Here is a 25,221-nt window from a genome sequence, read left to right as displayed (position 1 = left end):
GGCATAGAAGGGGCTTGATGTTTGCTTCCTCAGGACTCTGCGGAGTCTGTCTGGTCCCATACTGTCACATATGCTTCTTCTCCCCAGAAACCCGAGTTTAAGACACGTTGTTCAGAGCCTGCCTTATGATTAATTTTTAAACATTCTTTAAAAAAAATCCCTCCATATGTTCAAAAGCACTGAGATTTTCTATGTGTCAGTCTCTGTGTAAGTATTGAGAATGGGGGGCGGGTGGGGGGGATGAGTAAAATGGAACATGCCTTAAAGCGTAGTTGGAAAGAGTTACATAAAGCAATAACGCGCATCTATGGTATGAATCAAGTGCACGTGCCAGGTGGGAGGGTAGGAAGGGGGAAAGTAAAGTCAGTCGGTGGCTTGTGGGAGGAGTAGAAATCCCCCAAGCAGCTGGGGGGGTGGGCGGAGGCAGCCAAGGTGCTGAGACCCATGTGTGTAGGCGGCCAGGGAGGAGGTATGGAAAAGCAGCACCCCTTCTAGAGACCACACGTCTCTCAGTATGACTGGGTCCTCAGGTGCAAGGGAAGAGGGGCATAGCATCGGACATGGCGATGGGGGTGAAGGCAAGAGAACACGTACTCAGAGAGAGGTATGACTGACAGGACTTAGGGCAGACCAGATGTGAGAGATGGAGGAGAACTTTTGAAGGATAACTCCTGGTTCTCTGTCCTGAGTGGTAAGTGAAATTTACATTTACAGAAATATGGCTGAAAAGAAAGGGCATGTGGTACCCAGCCCTACATACTCCATCCCAGGAAATCTAAATTCCCTCCATGGCTATTAACAGCCCTTAATGTCATGATTATGTTGTTAGTATTGACTGTCCCTTCAGGACCGGCTAAGAAGCTCTTATAGTCAAAATTTAGTTTTAGCAACATCGGCACCAGACATTCGGCATTTCTTTTTTTTTTTTTTTTTTTTTGAGGTACGTGGGCCTCTCACTGTTGTGGCCTCTCCTGCTGCGGAGCACAGGCTCCGGACGCGCAGGCTCAGCGGCCATGGCTCACGGGCCCAGCCGCTCTGCGGCATGTGGGATCTTCCCGGACCAGGGCACGAACCCGTGTCTCCTGCATCGGCAGGCAGACTCTCAACCACTGCGCCACCAGGGAAGCCCCCAATCGGCATTTCTTTAAGTGGAGGAGGGAGGCCGTGACCAGATCTCAGGCTCAAGCCCCTTTCCATTTAATTAGATTACAGAGAAATTGCCATGAAATACAAGTGTGACCAAGTGGATACACTTAGAGAATCTTAGTTCTAGGCGAAGAGCCTTTCTTCATTGATTCTGTTTGGATACTTAGGGCTCAGCGACAGGGTTGGCAGTCTGTCTTGTGTACTAGCAGCGTGGGGAAGTCAGAACCTCAATTGATGTCCAGGGTGACGCTTCCCCAGAGTGTGGTCCTCAAACTCTCGTCCTGGAGCTTCTTGGAGAATTCCCAGCGTGGTTAGAGGCTCTGGGAAGTTTTGTGTAAAGTAGCTTGCTGAACTTCGTCTAACCCAGCATTCCCCAAACTCATCTGACCAGTGAAGCCCCCTTTTCAGGGAACACTATTAATTAAAAAATCCATTAAGCTCATGTTTCCTGGAGCACATATTGGGAAATGCTGACTTAGAGCTCAGAAGTTGCACTTAGTCCAGAGAGAATCAGCTCAGGGAAGTGTGGATTCTAGAACTTTATTTTGTCCTTCTTAAAAGTATTGATACTTTCAGATGTGTACTGGAATAAGCTGCTTTGACTCCTAGTGACTTGACACTAATGATGCTCAGCCAATTTTACCCACATACAGCAGGTGGGCAGCCCACAAATAAATGTGGTCCATCTGCTTTCTGAGGCCCAGAAAGCCTCCCCGAGGCTTCCAGCATCAGCCTGGCCCAGGAGCCCAAGGTCTCTGCCTCTCAAAGCTTCAGGACAAGCAGCATAAATGACCTCTCTCTGAGGGAGGGGAAACAGTCCCAGCTGGAAACAGCAAAACTGATTTTCTTACAGGGCTGATAAAAACTCTTCATAACCTCTCTGTCTTTTGATTTAGAAATGGATTGCTCTGAAAGAGGGCAGTTATTTGGGCATAAATGTTCTTGTGTATTCATGGGGAAAATATCTGCCTTGTTCCTTTAGAATCACACCTCATATGTCTTCCTTAAGAATTTCCTAAAACGGCCATTATAGGAAAAAGCAGCACTCAGGGTGCCTGCTACGACACACACACCCCTTTGACAGAGTGGCATTTGGGATTTGCAGCTCAGGTGGAGAGACATTTGATTTTGTTTACCTGCAAAAGCTTTGTGATTTTGAGTTTGATCACGATTCAGCCAAAAGCTCTGAAGCCTTTTTTTAACATTACGACGTTAGAGACCCAGGGAAAGACCAAAGGACAGAACATTCAGTGGAAGGGAAGGTGTGTCCTTACCTTTTGAAAGGAAGGCATCCTCTGAGTCACTTCCGGGTCTCCAAGATGAGGTGACAAAAGCTGATGAAACGGCGTGACCAATGTGTCTATCACATTGAGACAGGTGGACAGTTAGGATTCTGTACCTCTACCTGCTATGATGAAGTGTCGAGTGAGAAAAAGAGAAGAATCTAGGTTTCCCGAGTCAGTATTTCTAAACAGTCAGGTGATAGGTGATGTCTTCTCAGTCGTCTCCTCAAAATGCTTGTCTAAATAAACAAGTAAATAACAGTACTCTCTGAATCTCATGTCCAGGTGATCACCTCTGATTTGCAGTCATAAGTTCAGTGAGAGAATTCTGAAGGAATAAATAGGAACTTCATACAGTAGATTCTGTTGGTTGTAATATAGTAAACAAAAAATTTGTGGAATTATTGTTCTATTATTCTATTTATTTGGCTTTATATGGGAGAGTTAAAAGGTGCCAGTTGATGAACTGTGCTGTTTATGGTGATGTAAATAAAGGTCGGTCATATGCCCCTCAGACGACATTTTTCTGGGAAAAATCAAATTAGATTTTTTACTTATAGCATGTTTTCAAAGAAGGTAACCCATAAGAGTGTTTGAGGCCTACTTTATTTATGGATGACAGTATGGTTCCAAATTACATTAGATTGTAAATCTTCATTTTGTTGAACAAGAGTACCTTATTATTAATGTTTATTCTCTGGCATTTCTCCTCCTGGTCCTTAGTTCTTGCCCTTTTAAAAACCTAGTTGAATGTGTATTGCATTTACAATTTGATATCCTGCGGGGGGTTTTTTTCCCCCATTGAATGTCATAATGAGCATTTTTTCTGTTTTTTAAGGCACATACTTTAAAAATACATAATTTTAGATTCTAGCCTTCCATTACTTATTTTCTTCCCCCAATTGTTTAACATTTTGGCTGCCTTAAATTATTTTAAATAATGCTGTGATGAACATCTTTACATGTCCATATAAAATATATATATATATCTTTATCCATATTCCAGCCTAGAGTAGATTACCAACAGCAAAACCATACATCAGAGTGTGATTACATTCAAGACTGTTGTTAAAGCCTTGCTGCTTTTCTTATTGAGCTGAGCAAGCCCTTTAAGCCTCCTAACGTGGGGGCATTTACCTTGCATAAACCTGATGTAACCTCATTTTGGTTGATAACTCAGGCACATTAGATACCTAGTCCTTAACACAACCCTTGGGGTGATTTTTACAGCTATCCATCCCATATCAAAAGCAAGTCAACCCACATCCCATTCTGTTTTGCTATTACATCCTATATGCTTCAAGAAGTTGGGAAGTCAGATTTCCAAGCTTGTTAGGAGTTGTCAGTATTGTCAGTCAATACTCAGTAAGACTCAGATGAGAGACCTCAGTAGAGAATGCAGAGTGCGGGTACTCTGATACCTATTCTGTGACTGGCTCAGGTTTCTGGGGGCTTTCTAGATATGCAGGGTGCTACTCAGGTCTAAGTGCATTTTGAAATGGTATTTTTTAAACCCTATAGGAATCTGACCCTGAAAAAAAGACACGTATTCACCTACTGCCCTCCAGTGCTGACCCAATTTTTATGGGGTTTTTTCCCAAAATGATTTCCTATGTTTGATTCCTTTAGGACTGTAATAATTTTCTGTAAAACGTTTCCAACTACAAATGGGTGTTCTAAATCATGACGTCATTTCCTTAAGGAGGCAAGATAACCACATTTTTATATTCATTAACTAACATAAACAAAACCCATGTCAGCTTTAGTTAAGATCACTTTTCCAGGAGTATCCATTAGGAGTTCTTGTCAACAGATCAGCTTTGGCAGGTAAAAAAGACAAATCATAAAGCAGCCAAAAAACAAACAAACAAAAAGGACTCTCAACCAATATTATGAAAGACATACTGGCCAGCATTTTAAAGGAATAGGTTTCTAAGCTACTATTACAGTTTTATGCACTCTTCCAGCTTTACCTGAACTGTAATCAAAGGTAGAGCTGATACTTATGTGATATTTATAATGTCTGTAGTCATCAGTTTAAAGTCACAGTAGTATAGATGTGAAATTCTTGCCATTCGGTTTGTGGAGGTAATGGGAGAAAAATTGGTTCCCAGATGAAGCATAGCAAAGCAGGTTTCGTGTGTGTGTGTGTGTGTGTGTGTGTGTGTGTGTGTGTGTGTGTGTGTGTGTGTGTGTGTGTGTGTGTGTGTGTGTGTGTGTGTGTAAGCTCTACATGCAGGGTTTGCAAACCACCATTAACGTAGTGGCATGTAGGGCTTTTCCATCACATACACCATGACAGCATAGCCAGGTGTCCCTTTGCCCTTTCGTCTCTGTGGAGAGGAAATGTGTTTGCCCACCAGCACCTGTAAACTCTATTAAGTGCAGTGGGTTCCTGTATATTTGTATTGTAGGTTATTCTCCTAGGCCCCAACACCCTACATCTTATCAGGGTCACGTTTCTCATTGTGATAGATCATTGTATGAAATAGGTCTGAAATCAGACCATTTTGGAGGAGGGGGACAGGTATCACTTTTGTCATGGCAGACAGCACACTTTGAAATAACAATTTATACTTAGGCCTTAAATGTGTAAAATGACATAATGGAAAATACCTTGGGGGTAAGGATAAGCATTTCAACAGAAACGGAACACCTTTGGCAAACCATTGTACAATTAGTCCATTGTTCTGTACTTAAAAAAAAAAAAAAAAAAAAAAACTTCCTGGCAGTGAAAAACAAGTATTTGAAAAGGTATAATGAAAAAGCATTTGTGTAGCTTAAGTTTGAGAAAGAAATGCCAAGAATTCAAATCTCTGTCAGGCTGCTTCACTTCCTTTTTCTTATTTACCTTTTTTTTTTTAACCTTTAATTTAGGGAAAAAATAAGTTACTGTAGCAACATTAGCAAGTGGTCCCGCTACCTCAGCGCATTCTGTAGCTTATATAAAAGCTGGATGTCCTCCAGGACCACCTGACTTTTCCTGCCCAGGGTATCAGAACTATCCCCTCTAACAGAGATGGGGGAGGGGTTTTGACTGCATGTAAAGTGTTCCCACACTCTGTGGAGGAGAGAAAAAAAAAACAGCATGCATAGAGTTAAGTTCTGAGCAGCCAGGTACCAGGAGTTGTTTAATATTGAGGAAAGTTGGTTTAATATTGAGGAAAACTTCTTCCATTTTTTTTTTTTTTTTTTTTTTTTTTGGAGGAAGGGTTCTTGATCCTGAGTGGATAATGGAATATTTGAAGGGAGAAAAGTATAGAGAACATTCTAACCGTGGAGTGAGAGGTGGGTCAAGCCTGGAGACTTGGAATTTGTGATAAAGGGGGGATTGGCCATGGTACTTGGGGGTACACAGGCGAGAGACTATTCCGACCAGAAGAGTCAAGTCAGCAGTACAGTCAGGGTTTAGAGAGGAGGAGCCAAGGAAGGCTTCGAAATCCAGACCGAGGTGTTTGAATGGAGATGGTTCCAGTGGAACCACGAGAAGACTTCCTTACGTGGCATCCAAGTCCTCCTTCAGCTCAGGCCATTGGTTCTTAGCAGGGGGAATAAAGGAAGTGAGATGGGAATATGAAGCCACAGAGCCTTTATTTTTAAAACCGAATAAATTTATGTCATTTTACAGTATTGGCCCTGAGTCTCAGAACATTCAGCTCTCTCCTATGTGAGCACAGATAACTCTGGACTTGTCTCCTTATAGGGTCTAGAATTTCTACGTCCTAAGAACAGGACATCAGACCAAGACTGTTTCAGCCATTTTGCCCCTGTTGGAAAGAGCTCTATCACATTCTCAGTGCAAACTGCTTATTTCTTATTTCACCAGTAGCACAGATGAAATGAAGAGTAGGTCCATCACAGGTGTACAAAGCAAAGATGTACTTGTGATCCGTCAATAGAAAAATGACACCATCTGTTGGCAATGCAGAAAATGACACTGAAGATGTCATTGAGGGTCAGGTGTTAAATCCAGAATCACAAAGAGGTCTGACTCTGTTGCTAGGGTATAAAGAATGCTAATTATAAAGAAGTCACTGATACAAATAGAAAAATGAATGTCTATAAATTCCTCTTATGGCCTTTCAGAGATTCATTTACAGACTGGTGAAATGTTTGTGTATTTAAGTCTCAGAATGGGAGAAAGAAAAACAGACCAGAGATTGTGGCCCTATGTTGAAGGTGATAGCAGATGAAACAGTTTTTGTCATTACTGTGTGGTAGAGTTTATGGCAGTATAAATGCATTTCTCAACCTGGAAGGGGTGGGGGGGGTAGGGGTGGCAGAGGGTAAGAGAACACCTTGGTTCTTGCCATGATAATCTTAAAATCCAGTTTCCTATTAAACTGCAGTCTTCTTATGCCTCTTGTGTTGGCCCCTGGTTTTAGTATTCATGAGGCCCATATATGCATTAAAAAATAAAATAAAACAAAACACTGACCCAGCATCACAGAAAAACTGGCCCATCCCTTTGACAGGGTTTTCGGTTAATTTATGCAGGCCCCTTTGCACTTCAGCATTTTCCCCACTGGTTGCTAGGCAACCATTTGAGTTACTGCGCATGCCTTTTTTATGATAAGTGTCATTATGATTATTTTTTAATTATATGACTGGGACTGCAGATTAAAACAGCATATTGTCACTCATCCTCTGCCGCTGCTTCTAGCATTCTCACACACTCCTAGAATCACCTTCCAGAATTTACCTGGCAGCGATTTATGGGGGGGGGTTTGTTTTGTTTTGTTTTTAATATTTCTGCCTTCACAAAGGAAGTAGAGGTGACATCATAAGGGGAAGGAGATTTTTGTGAAAAATGACTGTACTGTATCTCCCGAGCTGTTTATTGATCTGGATAGGCTGAGTCAGATATTAGGGTCCTGAACCTAAATTATGAATATCTGGTTCCTTTGACCATGTCTGCTTCTAACATTAAGTGATGTTAAATGCTTACATTGCTTTATAGTCTGTTTCTCAAGGTTACAAAATGCTAAGCGTTCGTTGCTGTTAAATGTGCTTTCAAGTAAAGCTACCATGAATTTGCGGGGAGGGTATAGCACTGACCCCAGAAACGTGAGGCAGCCACACTTGCTAAATACGTTTGTTCTTTTCAGCACAAATGACTCCATACACACAAAATGAAGTTAGGCAAGATGAAGGGGTTCCACTGGCAAATAATCATAAAGGTTTGTGTAGTTCACAGTGTGGAAAAATGCCCCAAGAGGAGTAAGACTGAAAAGATAGACAGTCCCTGGTACATACGAAAGCTTTTCATTTGAGTTTCCAGAGTATATTCTAACGTTATTTTCTGAATATAAAGTGGATTTGAAAACAAAGGGATATGGAAATAAAGTCAGTATATATTTTTAACCAACTCAATTACTACTCATTTAGAAATGGAATTTTGGGTGGAATGGGACACTTTAAACATTTGTATCAAACTGAAGAGAGGTTCACTCTGAAAGAGAAATCCACAGTGGCCTTCCCATATGTATGACAGAAGTGGAGATCTACTGGTATTCTAATGTCATTTTGAAGTTAGCACTGGGGGCATTAATCTCCCATACAGTTGTAGGATTTTCTTTGATTTGAAGAGCCCCATGTTTATATGCATGGGATGTCATTTGCGTTTTTGACATTTTTCTGAAATAAAATACAAGTTCTTCTCTGTAGTGCATGATCTGTTATGTTTTTGTTCGTTTCTTCCCTGCCCCCCTACAGTTCAGGGCGACAGCTCAGTGAAGTCTTCATTCAGTTACCTTCAAGAAAAGAATTACCAGAATACTATGAATTAATTAGGAAACCGGTGGATTTCAAAAAAATAAAGGTAGATCTTTTGTTTACGAACTTTATTTTTTAAGTAAATAAAGTAGAAGTGTAAATTCACTGAAATGATTACAGTTAGGACTTGACAGTGGTAACCTATCTGACTGCCACTGACACCCATCCAGGGCTTGGCACTAAAAAGGTCGGGATGTTCTTGTGCCTTTAAATGTATGTTATGAAATCAATATACTGAGAGCTCGTATTGATTGTATTGCATTTTATTTGAAATGTTTCAGACTCCTTCCTCGACCCCACTGCTCTTCCTGGTTCCCATCATACGCTCCTTACTCCCCCTTAAAAGAAGGAATACGCGTGGGAGGGTGGTCACTGTTTATGACACCCCCTGGAGTTGTGTAGTCCCACCTCACTGGCAGGACTGTCTACTGGGAAGACACATGGAAAATCAGGCTTTGTTAACCAAGTAATGATTGTTGTATTTCCACCACCACCCTCCCCCACTTTGCTCTGTTTTATCCAAAATGTGCATCAGGAAAGAATCCGTAATCATAAGTACCGAAGCCTGGGTGACCTGGAGAAAGATGTCATGCTTCTCTGTCACAATGCTCAGACGTACAACTTGGAAGGATCCCAGGTGAGACATGTTTAACCTTAAACATGCTTTGTTCTTTTAAGTAAATTTTTTCATTTGCTACCGTCGCTACTATCCTGCAGAAGAAAAGGAAAAATAAAAGCCTGTATTTCCATGCTACCTGTGTAAAGCAGTTGAGGCTTTGGTATTTTCAAATTAATGCCAGCTCCTTTGTACCATAGCTATGCTAGTTCCTACTTGTGCTTCCCTTAAAGGCTTGGCTTTTAATCAGAGGAGGAATTTAAGTTAATAACTTAATGTAATGCTTAAAAGCTAGGGGTACAGTTTTTGCCTTTACAGAGATGGTGTATTTGGTTCTATTTACCTTGGGTTTTCTGATTGTAAACTTTGCACCGAAACTGCTGTTTTGTTTTAAAACCAAAAACATATAGAAGAAATAACCATCGCCTCTAATTGTTACAAAAATGCTTTTCATCAGGTCAATTGCAATTCTCTTTGCTCCTCTGTAGTTAACAAGTGTAAGAGTCTAAGTAAGTGACACTATTAAAATAACTAAGTTGGCAGAGGACAATTTCACTTTAATTACACGTCAATTCCACTCACCTTTTGTAGGACTCCCCTTTTCCTATCTATCTATGCTCTCATACCCCTGAGGCAGAAAGAACAAGAAGAGAGGTCAGTGTGTCCCCCAGCCAGTGCAGAGTCAAGCCTCTTTCCGGATCGGACTTGTTTTTATCTTCATGTCAATTCCAGTCACTAAATTGGAGAATATGGGACTCCTCAGAATGTGCCTTGAACAGACCATACCTTTCCAGTTAATGGGAGTTAATAGAAATATTATTTTGACCAAAACACAATAGGTCGTGAAAGAAGCCTTTTTCAAAGAAATTTAAGATGAAAACTAGGATGCAGAGAGTAAATATAAGCGTCAACAAGGAAGTCTTTTATGAATGACCACTTACAGTTTGTGGATAGATTTGGGGGTTCTTTATAGGACTGTGGCAACATTGTGATATACACCCCGTCCCAGACAGCCTCCCTGTCTGCCGACACCCCTGAACTGGGGTGACAAATGGCCTCTTGACTGGCTTCCCTCCAAGGCCCTCCTGGATGCTGGCCTATCTTTCTGTAACCACCTTTTTTTTTTTTTTTTTTGGCGCGTGTGTAACCACCTTTTTATCCTGTCCATCTACTGCCCACCAAGCTTCGAGCTTCCCCATGTACTGTTAAATTCTAGAATGAACTTAGTCACTGTAGTTTGCTTTCTAAAGTCATATACTAACTATTTGGCCTCATTTCTTGCTGTTCCTCAACCCAAACAGTTCATGGTCCAGTAACGGTTCTTGGTCCATGAACACCGGCTTCCCCAGATACACATAGAGTTGTAGGAAAGAACATGAATACAGAGGGAGCCTTGACGTCGTCACACGATAGTAACATCGTCGTCCCGTGTCATAACCAGGAAATTGGCAATGGCACCATCCCGGATGCATCTTTCTTACTTTTGCCTCCCTACCTTTCTCCTCCTCTCCTTTTCTAAAAAGGCCGTCTCCTTTCTCATGATCCCTGGTGCGATCCCCCTCACCCTAAAGATCCAGCTCAACTCTAGTGTCCCTGGCAGATTCTGCCCCAGTGGCCTCGTCCCAGTGTATCATCTTCACCATTTTTAAGTGTACAGCTCAGTAGTGTGAAGTATATTTTCATTATTCTGCAACAGATCTCCACAACACTTTCATCCTGTAAAACTAAAACTCTGTACTCATTCTGCCAGACACCATTCTACGTTCTGTTTGTACGAATTTGACTCCTAGATAGCTCACAGAAGCAAATCACTCAGTGTTTGTCTTTTTGTGAATGGCTTATCATTTCACCTAGCATCATGTCCTCAAATTTCATCCATGTAGTGTAGGCTGCGACAGGATTTCTTTCCTTTTTAAGGCTGAATAATACTTCATGGTTTGGATAGACCTCGTTTTGTTTCTTCATCCCTCTATCGATGGACACTGGGTGTGCTTCTACCTCTTGGCTACTGTGAATAGCGCTGCTGTACACATGGGTGTGCATGTATCTCTTCAAGACCCTGCTTTCAGTTCCTTTGGGTATATATCTAGAATTGGCATTGCTGGATCATGTGGTACTTCTATTTTTAGTGTTTTGAGAAAACGGACCATTTTTTAACTTTATCTCTCTCAGCGACTACACAGGGCTATGCTCAGATAGGTGCATACACTAGCGAGAAAGCACTGATTGCAATAAGTAGTGGCTGGTACTGATAAACTCAGTAACAAATAATAGCCTCCATTTTGTTAGGAGAATTGCATTTTTTAAAAAAGGTTGCTTTACCACAGTGTTTGTTTGATGGAGCAACTTAAATAAGAAATAGTTTTTTTAAATACCGGTCTTGCTGTCAAAAATGAGAGGGCATCGTATTGAAGCCCTCCCTTCCCTCCCAAGCATGCGCACACACAACACACACACACACAGTCTCTGAAATTATTTCAACTGCATGTGGACTTTTCCTGTAAGACTATGTCTGTAGATTTGAGTTTGGTGTTTTCCTGCAGGCATAGACAATAACGTTGATGTTTCTACTAACATTCATGTAAGATAATGCTGGCGTGTGGCACAGGGAAGAAAAGAGCATGCTGCGACGGTGAGTCTCGGGCCCTCAGCTTGAGGTTTTTTAATAGGTGCCACTTTGACCCTTTAGATCTACGAAGACTCCATCGTCTTACAGTCAGTGTTCAAGAGTGCTCGGCAGAAAATCGCCAAAGAAGAAGAGAGTGAGGACGAGAGCAACGAAGAGGAGGAAGAGGAAGAGGAAGACGAGTCAGAGTCAGAGGGTGAGTCTATGTGGTTTCTCCACTGGTTTGGCCCTGGCCACCTGCATCGCTGTTTCCATAGATGCCAACAGAGCAGACGTTGGAGTCAGGCACATCTGGACTCCAGGTCTTGCAGTGTTCCGTGTCCTAGCTGGGCAACCCCAGGTCATATACTTAACCCCGCTTGAGCTCAGTCTCCTCCTCTGTGAAACTGAAGTACTAAATGTGCCCCCAGTCATGCGAAGAGCTTACTTAGCACATGGCCAGGCTCACAGCAAATATGGAACGTTGCCTTTGGAAATCAGTGTAATACACATTTTCTACCAGCATGGCTGTTGATACCACCTATCTGTTAACCTAGCACAGTGGTTCTCTAACCTGGGTGATTGCTGGCCTCCGCCACTGAGTTTCTGATTCAGTAGCCTGCGGAAGGGTCTGAGAGTCAGCCTCTCTAACAGGTTCACAGGGGATGCTGATGTGACTGGACCCGGGCCCACACTTTGAGAATCACTGCTTTGGAAGATAATTGTCAAACTGTGGTCCATTTTGTCCATCATGGATCAGATACTGATCCTGTCTTTATCTTGGTATTTTATTCATTATGGCTCTGTTTGGTGTGAGTTTTGAGTTTTTAAAACATTGCACTGAATAGTATTTATCTTGATTACCGAGTTTTGGTGCCCTCTTAAACTTTGCACCCAAGGCAAGTATCATATCAAAGGTTACGGCTGCCTTGAAAAGTCTAAAATTTCTTCTTACCTAATTAAGTTTTCACCCCATACCTCCTCGTAAAGTAATAAATCCTAGTAGTTTGTAGTCTTTTATGTAAAACAGTTTAGATATGCTTTAACATTTTTTATTAGATTTGTTTCTAATTACATACTTAGTACAGACAGCTTGGAAAATATTTTTAAGAAAGGAAAATTGTATAATTCCATCACCCAATATACATTTAACTCCAGTTGTTTTCCAGTCTTTTTATATACATAAATATTTTGTTTATAAAAGTATAGCACACTGTTTTGTAGCGTGGTTCTTCTATTACAAATATTTTCCCATAGCAATGACTGTTTCTATACAGCAATACATATATTAACATCCATTAAATGAGTGTACCAAAACATAGTAATCTCAGCCCAAATAATGCTCTCCTGAAAATTCTAACCCATAAACCACTGCTGCACACACTGTAAATCTGACGCATACATACTGCTGCACAGAATGGAGTTGATTTCTTTGTCAGCGGTGTACGTACGTGTCTGTTTCCCCATACCCTCATCTGTTCTCAGTATTATTCTTTTTAGTGATTCTGCCTTTTAAGTATTAATTTAACCTTTTTCAGTTTCATATGGTTACTCCCTAGTTTTAATATCATAGCATTTGATGTTTAAGTCTACAAAACAATTTTAGCTAAACGTTGCCTTGGTTTAGAGCGAGATTTCGAATCTGTTTTCAAATAGCTACCTTCTTATCCCAGCTATCGGTTGAGATACGTTTGCTCTAATCTCTCCTGAGACTTGGTATGTTAACTTTCTGTAGCCGCTCTAACAAATTACCACAAACTTAGTGCCTCAATACAACTTACATTTATTATCTCACAGCCCTGTAGGTCACGGGTTTACTGTGGGTCTCTCTGGGCCAAAACCAAGGTGTCACCAGCCTGCCTTCCTTTGTCGGGGCTCCAGGGGAGAATCCATTTCCTTGTGTCTCTTTCTCATGTTGCATCTCATTGACCCTCTCTTCGGCCTCCACTTCATCCACATTTTTTTGCTGTTGTTGAGGTATAATTGACATATAATAATATACTAGGTTATACAGCATAATGATGCGATATATGTCTATATTGTGAAATGATCACACCTCAATCTACTTAACACCCATCACCACACACAGAAAAAAATTTTTTCCTGTGACGGGAACTTTGAAGATCTACTCTCTTGGCAACTTTCAAATATGCACTACAGCGTTATTAATTATACTCACCGTGCTGTACCTTAAACCCCACGACTTATTTATTTTATAACTGGATATTTATACCTTTGGATTCCCTGCACCCATTTCCCACCCCACCTCTGGCAGCCACCCTATCTGTTTTCTGTATCTGTGAGTTCAGTGGTTTTCTTTTTTAATTTCACATATAAGTGAGATCATACAGTATCTGTCTTTCACTGACTTATTTCACTTAGCATAAAAGCCCTCATGGTCCATCCACGTTGTCGCAAATGTCCTTTTTTTAATTTTTAAAAATGTTTATTTTGTATTGGAGTATAGTCGATTTACAGTGTTGTGTTCGTTTCATGCGTAAAGTGAAGTGATTCAGTTATAAGTGTATCCATTGTTTTAGATTCTTTTCCCATATAGGTTATTACAGAATACTGAGTAGAGCTGCCTGTGCTGTACAGTAGGTCCTTGTTGATTATCTGTTTTATATACAGTAGTGTGTATGTGTTAATCCCAAACTCCTAATTTCCCACCCACTGCCCCCACCCCCCCGGCCCTGCCACTTTTCTTCTTTGGTATCTGTAAGTTTGTCTTCTAAGTCTGTGGGTCTGTTTCTGTTTTGTAAATAAGTTCATTTGTATCCCTTTTTTAGATTCCACATATAAGCGATATCATGATATTTGTCTTTGTCTGACTTACTTCACTTAGTATGATAATCTCTAGGTCCATCCATGTCACTGCAAATGGCATTATTCTGTTCTTCTTATGGCTGAGTAATATTCCATTGTGTATATGTACCCCATCTTCTTTATCCATTCCTCTGTGGATGGACATTTAGGTTGCTTCCATGTCCTGGCTACTGTAAATAGTGCTGCAGTGAACATTGGGGTACATGTGTATTTTCAAATAATTACGGTTTTCTCCAGATATGTGCCCAGGAGTGGGATTGCTGGATCATATGGCATGTATATGTCAATCCCAGTCTCCCAGTTTATCCCTCCACCCCCTTTCCCCGCTGGTAACCATAAGTTTGTTTTCTACATCTGTGACTCTATTTCTGTTTTGTAAATAAGTTCATATGTTCCATTTTAGATGATCATTATAAGTTTTAGCCTTCATTCTGTTAATGTGTTGTATCATATTGATTGATATATTGATGTTGAACCAACTTGCATCCCTGGAAGAAATCCCACTTAATCATGGTATATGATTCTTTTAATGTATTGTTGGATTCAGTTTGCTAATATTTTGTTGCGGATTTTTGCATCTACGTTCATCAGGGATATTGGCCTATAATTTTCTTTGCTTGCAGCCTTCTGGTCTAGTTTTGGTACCAGCATAATGCTAGCCTCGTAAAATGAGTTTGGAAGTGTCCCCTCCTCTTCAGTTTTGTTTGGTTTTGGGGTTTTTTTGGCAAAAATTTGAAAAGGATAGGTATTCATTCTAATTCATCTTTAAATGTTTGGCAGAATTCACCAGTGATGCCATCTGGTCTTGGACTTTTGTTTAATGGGAGGTTTTTGACTGTGGACTCAATTTCCTTACTAGTAATTGGTCTTTTTCTATTTTCTTTGTGATGCAGTCCTGGTAGGTTGACTGGTTCTACAAATTTATCCGTTTTTTTCTAGGTTGTATGATTTGTTGGCACATAATCGTTCATAGTAGTCTCTCGTGATTCTTTGCATTTCTCTGATAACAGTTGTAACATCCCCTCTATCATTAGTGATTTTATTTGAGTCCCCTCTCTTTTCTTCTTGGTGAGTGTAGCTAAAGATTTGTCCACTTTTTAAAATTTTCAAAGAACCGGCCCTTAGTTTCATTGATCTTTTCTATTGTCTTTTTACTCTCTTTTTTTTTGTGGTTGTTGCGTGTTTGTTTCCAGTTTGATCTTTGCTGTTTCCTTCCATCTACTAAGTTTGGACTTCATTTGTTCTTCTTTTTGTAGTTCCTTGAAGTATAAAGTTAGGGTGTTTTATTGGAGATTTTTGTTTCTTGATGTAGGCATTTATCACTGAACTTCACTTCTAGGGTTACTTTTCTGCATCCTGTAAATTTTGGCATGTTTGATTTCCATTTTCATTTGTCTGAAGGTATCTTTTAATTTACTCTTTTGGTTTCCTTGTTGAGTCATTGGTGGGTCAGTAGCACGTTGTTTAATCTCCACGTTAAGTGTGAATTTTCCAGTTTTCCTCCTGTAATTGATTAGTTTCATGTCATTGTGGTTGAGAAGGCTTATTGATAGTTCAATCTGCTTAAATTTATCAAGCCTGGTTTTGAGGCATCACATATGATCTATCCTGGAGAATGTTTCATGTGCACTTGAGAAGAATGTGTATTCTGTTGCTTTTGAATGGAACCTTCCATATATAACTATGAAGTTCTTCTGGTCTAGTGTGTCATTTAAGGCCAGTGTTTTCATATGGATTTTCTGTCTAGATGATCTGTCCATTAATGAAAGAAAGGTATTAAAGTCCCCTAATATTATTGTATTGCTGTCTATTTCTCCCTCTATGTTGTTAATAAATGTTAGGTCCTCTTTTTGTATTGACTCTTTGCTATTATGTAATGCCCTTGTCTCTTATTACAGTCTTTAAAGTCTCTTTTGTCTGATGCAAGTATAGCTGCCCCAGCTTTCTTTTGGTTTCCGTTTGCATGGACTGCCTTTTTGCATCTGCTCGCTTGCAGTGTGTGTGTCTTTAAAGCTGAAATGAGTCTCTTGTAGGCAGCATATAGATAAGTCTTGTTTTTTTAACCATTCAGCCACTTTGTCTGTTGACTGGAGAATTCAGTCCATTTACATTTAAAGTAATAATTGATAGATATGTACTTATTGCCATTTTGTTCATTGTTTTCTGGCTGTTTTGTAGTTGTTTTTCTTCTTTTGTTATCTTCGTCATTTGATGACCTTCTTTTAGTAGTTTACTTCGACTCCCTTCTTTTTGTGTATCTACTATAGGTTTGTGGTTACCACGAGGCTTACATGTTATAACTTATATTTAGAAGAGTCTATTTCAAGTTGATAACAACTTAAGTTTGAATGTATTCTAAAGCTCTATGTTTGTTGGTACTCCTTCCCTCTGTTTTATGTTTTTGATGACACATTTTACATTTTTTTATCTTGTGAATATACTTGTGTATCCTCTAACTAATTATTAAAGTAAAAGATAAAAGTAGTAAAAAGAACTATATTACTTATGTCTGGCTCTAGAAGTGACTAATCCACTAGATATATATTTACTTTACCAGTGAGGTTTATACTTTTATGTGTTTTCTTGCGGCTAATCAGTACCCTTTCTTTTTAACTGAAGTAAGTCCCTTTAACATTTCTTGTAAATTCAGGAGTTCTTGATGAACTCCTTTAGCTTTTAGTTATCTGGAAAACTCTCTATGTCTCCTTCAATTCTGAATGATATGTTTGCCAGGTAGAATATTCTTGGTTGGAAGTTTTCTTCTTTCAGTATTTTGACTGTTTTGTGCCACTCACTTCTGGACTGCAAAGTCTCTGCTTTAAAATCTACCCCTAGTCTTCTGGGGGGTTGCCCTTGTATGTGACAAGTTGTTTGTTTTTCTTTTGCTGATTTTACAGTTCTCTTCTTGTGTCTTAAGTTTTGACATTTTAATTGTAGTATGTCTAAGTGTGGGTCTCTTTGGGTCCCTCTTATTTGGGACTCTTCCTGGATCTGGATGTATTTCCTTCTGCAGATGAGGGAAGTTTTCAGCCATTATTTCTTCAAATAAGTCTTATGCCCCTTTCTCTCTCTCTGGGAGCCCTACGGTGTGAATATTGATCCACTTTATGTCGTCCCATAAGTCCCTTCTTTTGCTGCTCTGATTGGATGAGTTTCACTGCCCTGTCTTTGATTTTACTGATCTTTCTTCTGCTTCCTCTTGTCTGTTGTTGTACCCCTCTAGTGTACTTTTCAGTTCAGTTATCATATTCTTCAGCTCTGTGACTTCTATTTGGTACTTGCTTATAAAGTTGGCCATTGAACACCACAGGTTTGAACTGCATGGGTCCACTTGGAGGAAGGTTGTTTTTCAATAAATACATACAGCAGTACTATACAATCTGCAGTTGGTTGAATCTGTGGATGCAGAACCCCAGATACGGAAGGCCAACTGTAAAGTTACACACAGATTTTTGACTGCACAGAGGGTTGGCGCCCCTAACCCCCATGTTGTTCAAGGGTTAATTGTGTTTTCTCTTTGAAGTTCTCAGTGTTTTCATTCATTCTTCTCCCAAGTTCAGTGAGCATCTTTATGACCATTATTTTTAATTCTATCCATCAGCTAAGCCATTCATCTTGGTCTTATTAAAGACTTTTTTTCTGAGGTTTTATCTTGTTCTTTCATTTGGAACATATTCCTCTCTTTATTTTCCTTGACTCTCTCATTTGATAAAACAGCCATCTCTCCCAGTCTTGAAGGAGTGGCCTCAGGTAGGAGACAAAAACTTTATCATTCAACCTACACCCTAACTCTTCCTTGTCTCTCACACCTTTGTGATTGTCCAAGCAGCCTACATTGAGTGGCTCCCAATAGTTGAGGGTGTACCAAGACCTGTCAGTCCATGTCTTAGAAGGGAGGATCTCAACACCTAAATTCAGGCTGATGGGAAGCCAGATCCTCAGGCAGCAGCTTTTTAAAGTATGCAAATATACAGTCCAGTGGGACCACAGGCCTAAGTCCCACTGACCACCAGAACCAGGCAATCTGAAGGTATCCCCTGGGCAGCCCTTGCACAAACCAGGGCACCGGGCGTGTGTAAAAGCTCCCCTCCAAGAGACACTAGTGCTCTGGAGTATGGCAGAGGGAGAGTGCAAAGATAGCATCCCCCCTCTGCCAAGTTCTCTGGAAGGGATGACGGTCAGCCCTTAGATATGGGTTAAATTAGATGCCCAGGCCGATGCTTTAAGATAAGCAAATAAGCCTCTTTTATGTAAAGTCTGGGTGCCTCTCAATCAGCTGACTTTGAGCTGGGTCCTGGGGCAGGAGAGCCTGCGCATGAGAGTTTTACGAGCCATTTCTGAACTGGCTGTAGCCCTGTGGGTCTTGTGGACACAAGCCCTGTTAGTTTTCAAAGCTAGATGTTTTGGGGGCATCCCTCAGGTGCAAGTCTTAAAAGTTGGGGTGCCTGATGTGGGGTTCAAACCTTCAGTCCTTCTAGAGAAAGCTTCCGGTTTTCAGTTCCTTTCCAGTTGTGGGTCACTGCACCAAGGATGGCATTTATCATGAGATTATGTATCAGCCTTTCTGCCTTTCTTACTTGCTTCAGTGTGGGTTTTTCCACATTTGTCCAATGTGTAGGTGTCACTGAGCTAGTTTTTAGGTCTTTTTCAGAGGTTGTTCCATACATACCTTAGATTCGGTGTGTCCGTGGGAAGAGGTAAGTTCAGGGTCTTCTTGTGTCACCTTCTTAAATCAGAACCTCATCTTCTTCCACTTTGAAGGACTCGTGTGATGAGATTGGGCCTAGCCTACCTGGTTAGTCTAGGATAATCTCCCCATCTCAAGGTCAGTGGAATCCCTTTTGCCATGCAAAGTAACATTTTCACAAGTTCTGGGGATTAGGACATGGACTTCTCTGGGTGCCATCACTATTCTGCCTGCCACCCTGGTTAACTGGAACTTGTCAAAGGTCTGTGTAATGGTGTCATAAAGCCTTAGGATGCTGTTTAAAGGGCCCATCTGATGGTCCAGTTTATTAGCCTAGTTGCCCATGGCAGCCTTTCAGGTGGGTTTTTTGGAGGGACATATCCACTGACTCACAAAGCCTGATAGCTTTTGAGCGTCTCACACTCCAGTGAGTATTTAGATTATGTTCTTGAGGATGTATTTTCTTACCTTTACTGACAGCCTTCTGCCCTTTCGCACCTCCCATGGATTTCCTGTACTCCCGTGTCAGGAAGAGCCACACCTGTGTAGATAAAGATATTTCACTTTTTCTTTCCAAATTACTTTTTAAATTTTTAAAGTTTTCACACCTTCATGCATTTCCATTAATAGGTAGACTTTTGCATCCCCAGTCTTTTCTCCAAGTCCCCACCTTATAGCTTATTAAGCAGTAGACATTTGGGTATGACATATGGAAGCCTGGACTAGGAATACTGTTTGGAGCACTAGGATTTGCCAGCCTTTTGCCCTGTTTGGGATGGGGGAAGGGCATATGCTGCCCCCTGCACTTCAGTTCAGAACATCTCTGCTCTCATCTTTTTTGTTAGCCTGTACTTCCATGGAAGACTTCATTTCTGGAAACGTTTTGTGGGTCCTTCCCCTTCACAAAAGAAGTCTGGAAATCTCTAATCTCTAAGATTCCTTCTGGAGCTGATTCTCTCCATGACAATATCTATTTCTAGGTTCCTTGAGACCCACCAAACATAATATTCTAACAAAACTGGTTGGAATGAGAGACTTTCATTCTCAGTCACTTCATCATCCATCCCTAAAAATGCTGTTCTGTGGACACCTGTCCCAGAACAATGCCAGGGAACAGATTTTCTGTGAACCTTGGGATGTGCACCTATAACTATGGTATAACACTTTGACTTTTTTCTTCCATGTGTTTTTATTTCTATCCTCAGAATAGCCCTGTGAGAGTGGAAGTGGGTGCCATCTTTCTGTATGTGTATATACTTGAATTCTTTATGTCTCTCTATACAGAAATATATGGAATTTTATGTCATCTATTAATAGAGAATCATACACACACAGGGATGCATATATTTTCAAATATGGAGGTATACTTCTTTTTCTGGAAATAATCACCAGAAAGAGAACAGTAGGGTGAGAGACTAGAGATGGGGAAAGAAACCTTTCAAATTCATTTGTTTTGTTTTTACTTTCCATTTTGTACCTTTCTGTACTGTTAAAAATATTCACCTATGAATTTTCAAGTCAACTGAAGTTATTTACACAGTAAAATCATTGGCTTTTTTTTTAAACCTTTTACACTTACGTATACTTTTTAATGTCAAAGTTCTGTTTAAAAAAATGCCCATTCCTCTGTTGATGGACATTTACATTGCTTCTGTGACCTGGCTATTGTAAATAGTGCTGCAGTGAACATTGGGGTGCATGTGTCTTTTGGAATTATGGTTTTCTCTGGGTATATGCCCAGCAGTGGGACTGCTGGGTCATATGGTAGTTCTATTTTTAGTTTTTGAAGGAACCTCCATACTGTTCTCCATAGTGGCTGTATCAATTTACATTCCCACCAACAGTGCAAGAGGGTTCCCTTTTCTCCACATGCTCTCCAGGATTTATTGTTTGTAGATGTTTTAAATGATGGCCATTCAATGGAATATTACTCAGTCATAAAAAGGAATGAAATTGGGTCATTTGCAGAGATGTGGATGGACCTAGAGACTGTCATACAGAGTGAAGTAAGTCAGAAAGAGAAAAACAAATATCATATATTAACACATATATGGAATCTAGAAAAATGGTATAGATGATCCTATTTGCAAAACAGAAATAGAGACACAGATGTAGAGAACAAACGTATGGACACCAAGGTGGGGAAGGGGGGGCTGGGATGAACTGGGAGATTGGGATTGATACATATATACACTATTGATACTATGTATAAAGTATATACTGTATAGCTCAGAGAACTCTACTCAGTGCTCTGTGGTGACCTAAATGGGAAGGAAATCCAGAAAAGAGGTGGTGTATGTATACATATAGCTGATTCACTTTGCACAGTAGAAACTAACATAACACTGTAAAGCAACTGTATTCCAATAAAAATTAATTATAAAAAGATATTCTTTTAGTGAAAATTTTTAAATGCCCACACCCCTCCACGCAGTAGGTAAGGCTGCCCTCACTGTCCTGGTTAGGAAGATCCCTGTTCATCCATTAGGAGACCCGGAAAGGACCCAGCCCAGCTTCTCTCTGGGACCTCATTCCTTCTTGTTGCCCATTTAGGGTGACTGTGTAGCTTATCGTGCAAAGTTAGACATGTTTGCAAGTGAAAGGGGTGCTACCTATAACTAGATGGGACAATGGAGAACAGGCTTGAATCAGTGGAGAATGTTCTGGGTACTCCGGGATGTTGGGTTTGTCGTCTGCAGGTAGGTGATCATTTTCCTACCTGTAAAAAGATTTCCCTGTGATTCCTCATGGCTGTGTGTTTTGGTTTTGTTGTAGCAAAATCTGTTAAGGTGAAAATCAAGCTCAATAAAAAAGATGAGAAAGGCCGGGACAAAGGAAAAGGCAAGAAAAGGCCAAATCGAGGAAAAGCCAAACCTGTGGTGAGCGATTTTGACAGTGATGAAGAGCAGGATGAAAATGTAAGTGCAGCTGCCTTGCCTGAAGTCGGGAAGCTCTCCCCACTTCCGTTTCCCTCTCATACTCCCAGGTCCGTTCCAAACTCTCTGCTTTATTACCCAGAAATGAAAATGTAAAGATTTGGTGTTGAGGGATGTGAACTGAGCTGCATGATTTAAAACAAAGAATTTGGGGTTTTGTTTATTGCCTTTTTAATAGTCTCCAAAAGTGAAAAACTACTCAATCAAGTTTCCTTTTCCCCTTTCTTACCTTCCCAGTGGAGTTTTCTCCATGGCTGCTTAATATTTTATATCCATAACACCCAGCACAGTGCCTAGGGTACAGCAATATATAGAGGAAATAATGATTCCATGGGAGACTGACAAAAAGTGGGATGATGTCAGTTAGTTTGGGGTTTGAGTTGCTATTTCAGGTGCCGTGTGGAAAACCCAGATGCATCTTTAAGTACTTAGAGGTGTTATTTTTAATATTTGAAAAATTCAGGGAGCCCTGATGGAGCCAGGCCCTGACATAAGGACCTTTCCAGATGGTACCCTGTTCAGTGCCTATTACTATTAGCATCCTAAGACAGACGTCACTCTCAACATATTACAGAAATCAGTGCTTAGGTTACGTGTGTTTTGCTGCAGGTCATGGAAGTAAATAGCAGAGGCTGAATTCAGACCCAGAGAGCATTAACTCAGTCTGGTGCACTGTCCCTGACTCTGTGGTCCACAAGGTAGCAGTGCTGGCACAAGCTTCTAATACAGTGCCTTTTAAAGGGCCCTCTATTTCTTTCACTTTCTAGAGGACCTCAGGTTCCCTACCACACACCCCTTTCTTTTTTCTTTCTGGAAGGTTAATTTTCCATGTTAGCATTTATGCTACTTTGATTTTCCTTCAACATACTGCTATCTGGGTCTGTTGAAAAGGTTGAGCATTCTTATCCCACCCAGCCTTTAACCCTCGACACAAGCATCTTCAAATACATTTAAAATCCTATGTTTTGGGCTTCCCTGGTGGCGCAGTGGTTGAGAATCTGCCTGCTAATGCAGGGGACACGGGTTCGAACCCTGGTCTGGGAAGATCCCACATGCCGCGGAGCAACTAGGCCCGTGAGCCACAACTACTGAGCCTGCACGTCTGGAGCCTGTGCTTTGCAACAAGAGAGGCCGCGATAGTGTGAGAGGCCCGCGCACCACGATGAAGAGTGGTCCCCGCTTGCCACAACTAGAGAAAGCCCTTGCACAGAAACGAAGACCCAACACAGCAAAATAAATTAATTAACAAACTCCTACCCCCCAACATCTAAAATAAATAAATAAAATAAAATCCTATGTTTTCTTTAAGTAGACAGCAAATGCATGGAATTTTTTTCTCCCATGAATTTTCTAAAAACGTAGTGCTAAAATTAGAAATCAATAGCCATGAACTTTCCACGCCCAAGTGCAATAGAGCAAAACACTGGCACAGACAGTGGGCACGGCTTTGGGATTTCCAAGTAGGAGCTCCCCTTTTCAGCATCGAGGCTGTTGATGCCTCTTTACTGGGAGGGTTAACTGTTTCCAAAATGTCATTTCTTTTCTACATTACCTCTTGATGGCTTATTGTCTTTTTTATCTTTCTACTTTTAGGAACAGTCAGAAGCAAGTGGGACTGATGATGAGTGATCAGTATGGACATTTTTTTCTTGGTAGAACTGAACTCCTTCTCCCCTCTCTCGTCTCCACTCAGTGAGTTCATTTGTCATATGGGCACTGGGTTGTTTCTATATCATTATCATCTATAAGCTAGCTTTAGGATAGTGCCAGACAAACATATGATATCATGGTGTAAAGAAACACACACTCATACACAAATCTTTGTAACATATTGTGACCAAATGGGCCTCAAAGATTAAAACAAACAAAAAAGCTTTTGATGGAAAATATGTGGGTGGATAGTATATTTCTATGGGTGGGTCTTGGTAACGGTTTGATTGTGCCTGGTTTTATCACCTGTTCAGATGAGAAGATTTTTGTCTTTTTGTAGCACTGATAACCAGGAGAAGCCATTAAAAGCCACTGGTTATTTTATTTTTCATCAGGCAATTTTCAAGGTTTTTATTTGTTCGGTATTGTTTTTTTTTTTTTTACACTGTGGTACATATAAGCAACTTTAATAGGCGATAAATGTACAGTAGTTAGACTTCACCTACATAGACATTTTTCCATTTTATGCTCTATGATCTGAAAAAAAACGCTTTTTGAATTGTATAAGATTTATGTCTACTGTAAACATTGCTTAATTTTTTGCTCTTGATTGATTTAAAAGAAAAGTTTTGTTGAAATCGCTATTGAATATTGCAATCTATATAGTGTAATGGATGGCTTCCTTTGTCAACCTGATCTCCTGCGTTACCCATGTGTATTGTCTCCTTCTCCCTCAAGTGTACTTAATCTTTGCTTTCTTTGCACAATGTCTTTGGTTGCAAGTCATAAGCCTGAGGCAAATAAAATTCCAGTAATTTCCAAGAATGTGGTGCTGGTGCTTTCCTAATAAAGAGATAACAGCTGAGCTCAACAAACACTGCCTCTGGTTTTTGAGTTCTAAGGGACTGAAACCCTGGTGCCTGAGTCACAGTCTCCTGCCGAGAGCCGGGCAAGCTCTTGCTGCAGCGCACGTGGTAGGAAAAAAATTTAAGAAGACTCAGAGAGAATCCCCTGGGATGAACCAGGTGTGTCGCAAGGGAGAGGAGTCTATTGCTTTTGTGACTTTTAAACTTATACAACAGGAGAGATGCTGCCATGGACCGAGTCACACTAAGCCCCTGCTCAACCTTTTCTAGTGGCTTAAATTCTATTTACTTGCCAGAAAATCTCCAGGTATACCTCAGAGATATTGCAGGGTCAGTTCTAGCCCCGCAAAGTGAATGTCACAACAGAGTGAGTCACACGAGTTTTTTGGCTTCTCGGTGCATGTAAAGTTGTTAGGTTTGCACTCTACTGTAGTCTATTAAATGTGCAATAGCATTATGTCTGAAAAAACAATGTACATACCTTCATTAAAATATACCTTATCACTAAAAATGCTGACCATCGTCTGAGCCTTCAGTGAGTCATGGTAGTAATATCAAAGATCACAGATCACCAAAACAAATATAATAATGAAAAAGTATCACAGTCATCACCCAAAACATGATAAGCATGAAGTGAGCCACTGCTATTGGAAAATGGCACCAATATACTTGCTGGAGTCAGGGTTGCCACAGACCTTCAATTTGTGAAAAATACAGTAACTACAAAGTAGCACAGTAAAGCAAAGCGCAGTAAGATGAGGTATGCCTATGTATGGTAATATAGATTTATACTGTTGTTTAGCATGGAATAAATCTATGTTCATATCGATT

General features: G+C 40.5%; 1 protein-coding gene across 14 annotated transcripts in view; it reads left to right on the top strand.

Annotated features, from left to right (window-relative positions):
- Positions 1 to 24,018, top strand: part of SMARCA2 (SWI/SNF related BAF chromatin remodeling complex subunit ATPase 2) — a 222,574-nt gene extending 198,556 nt beyond the window's left edge. For 8 of the 14 annotated variants that reach the window (XM_081237559.1, XM_081237552.1, XM_081237564.1 and 5 more), the window contains exons 30-33: positions 8,145 to 8,250; positions 8,740 to 8,841; positions 11,510 to 11,642; positions 21,714 to 22,176. In XM_081237559.1, coding sequence (XP_081093685.1) covers positions 8,145 to 8,250; positions 8,740 to 8,841; positions 11,510 to 11,642; positions 21,714 to 21,970 — 598 coding nt within the window. In that variant the 3' untranslated portion in view covers positions 21,971 to 22,176. Of the gene's footprint in view, positions 1 to 8,144; positions 8,251 to 8,739; positions 8,842 to 11,509; positions 11,643 to 21,713; positions 22,177 to 23,467 lie in introns of those variants that run through there. The other 6 variants (XM_081237554.1, XM_081237555.1, XM_081237556.1 and 3 more) reach the window with 1 other exon arrangement.
- Positions 24,019 to 25,221: the final 1,203 nt, after the last annotated feature.

The sequence above is a fragment of the Mesoplodon bidens genome (genome assembly GCF_964165515.1).
Source record: "Mesoplodon bidens genome assembly, chromosome: 6".
Classification (NCBI taxonomy): domain Eukaryota; kingdom Metazoa; phylum Chordata; class Mammalia; order Artiodactyla; family Ziphiidae; genus Mesoplodon; species Mesoplodon bidens.
The sequence above is the reverse complement of the archived record's forward strand: the minus strand, read 5'-3'. Positions and strand labels throughout refer to the sequence as shown.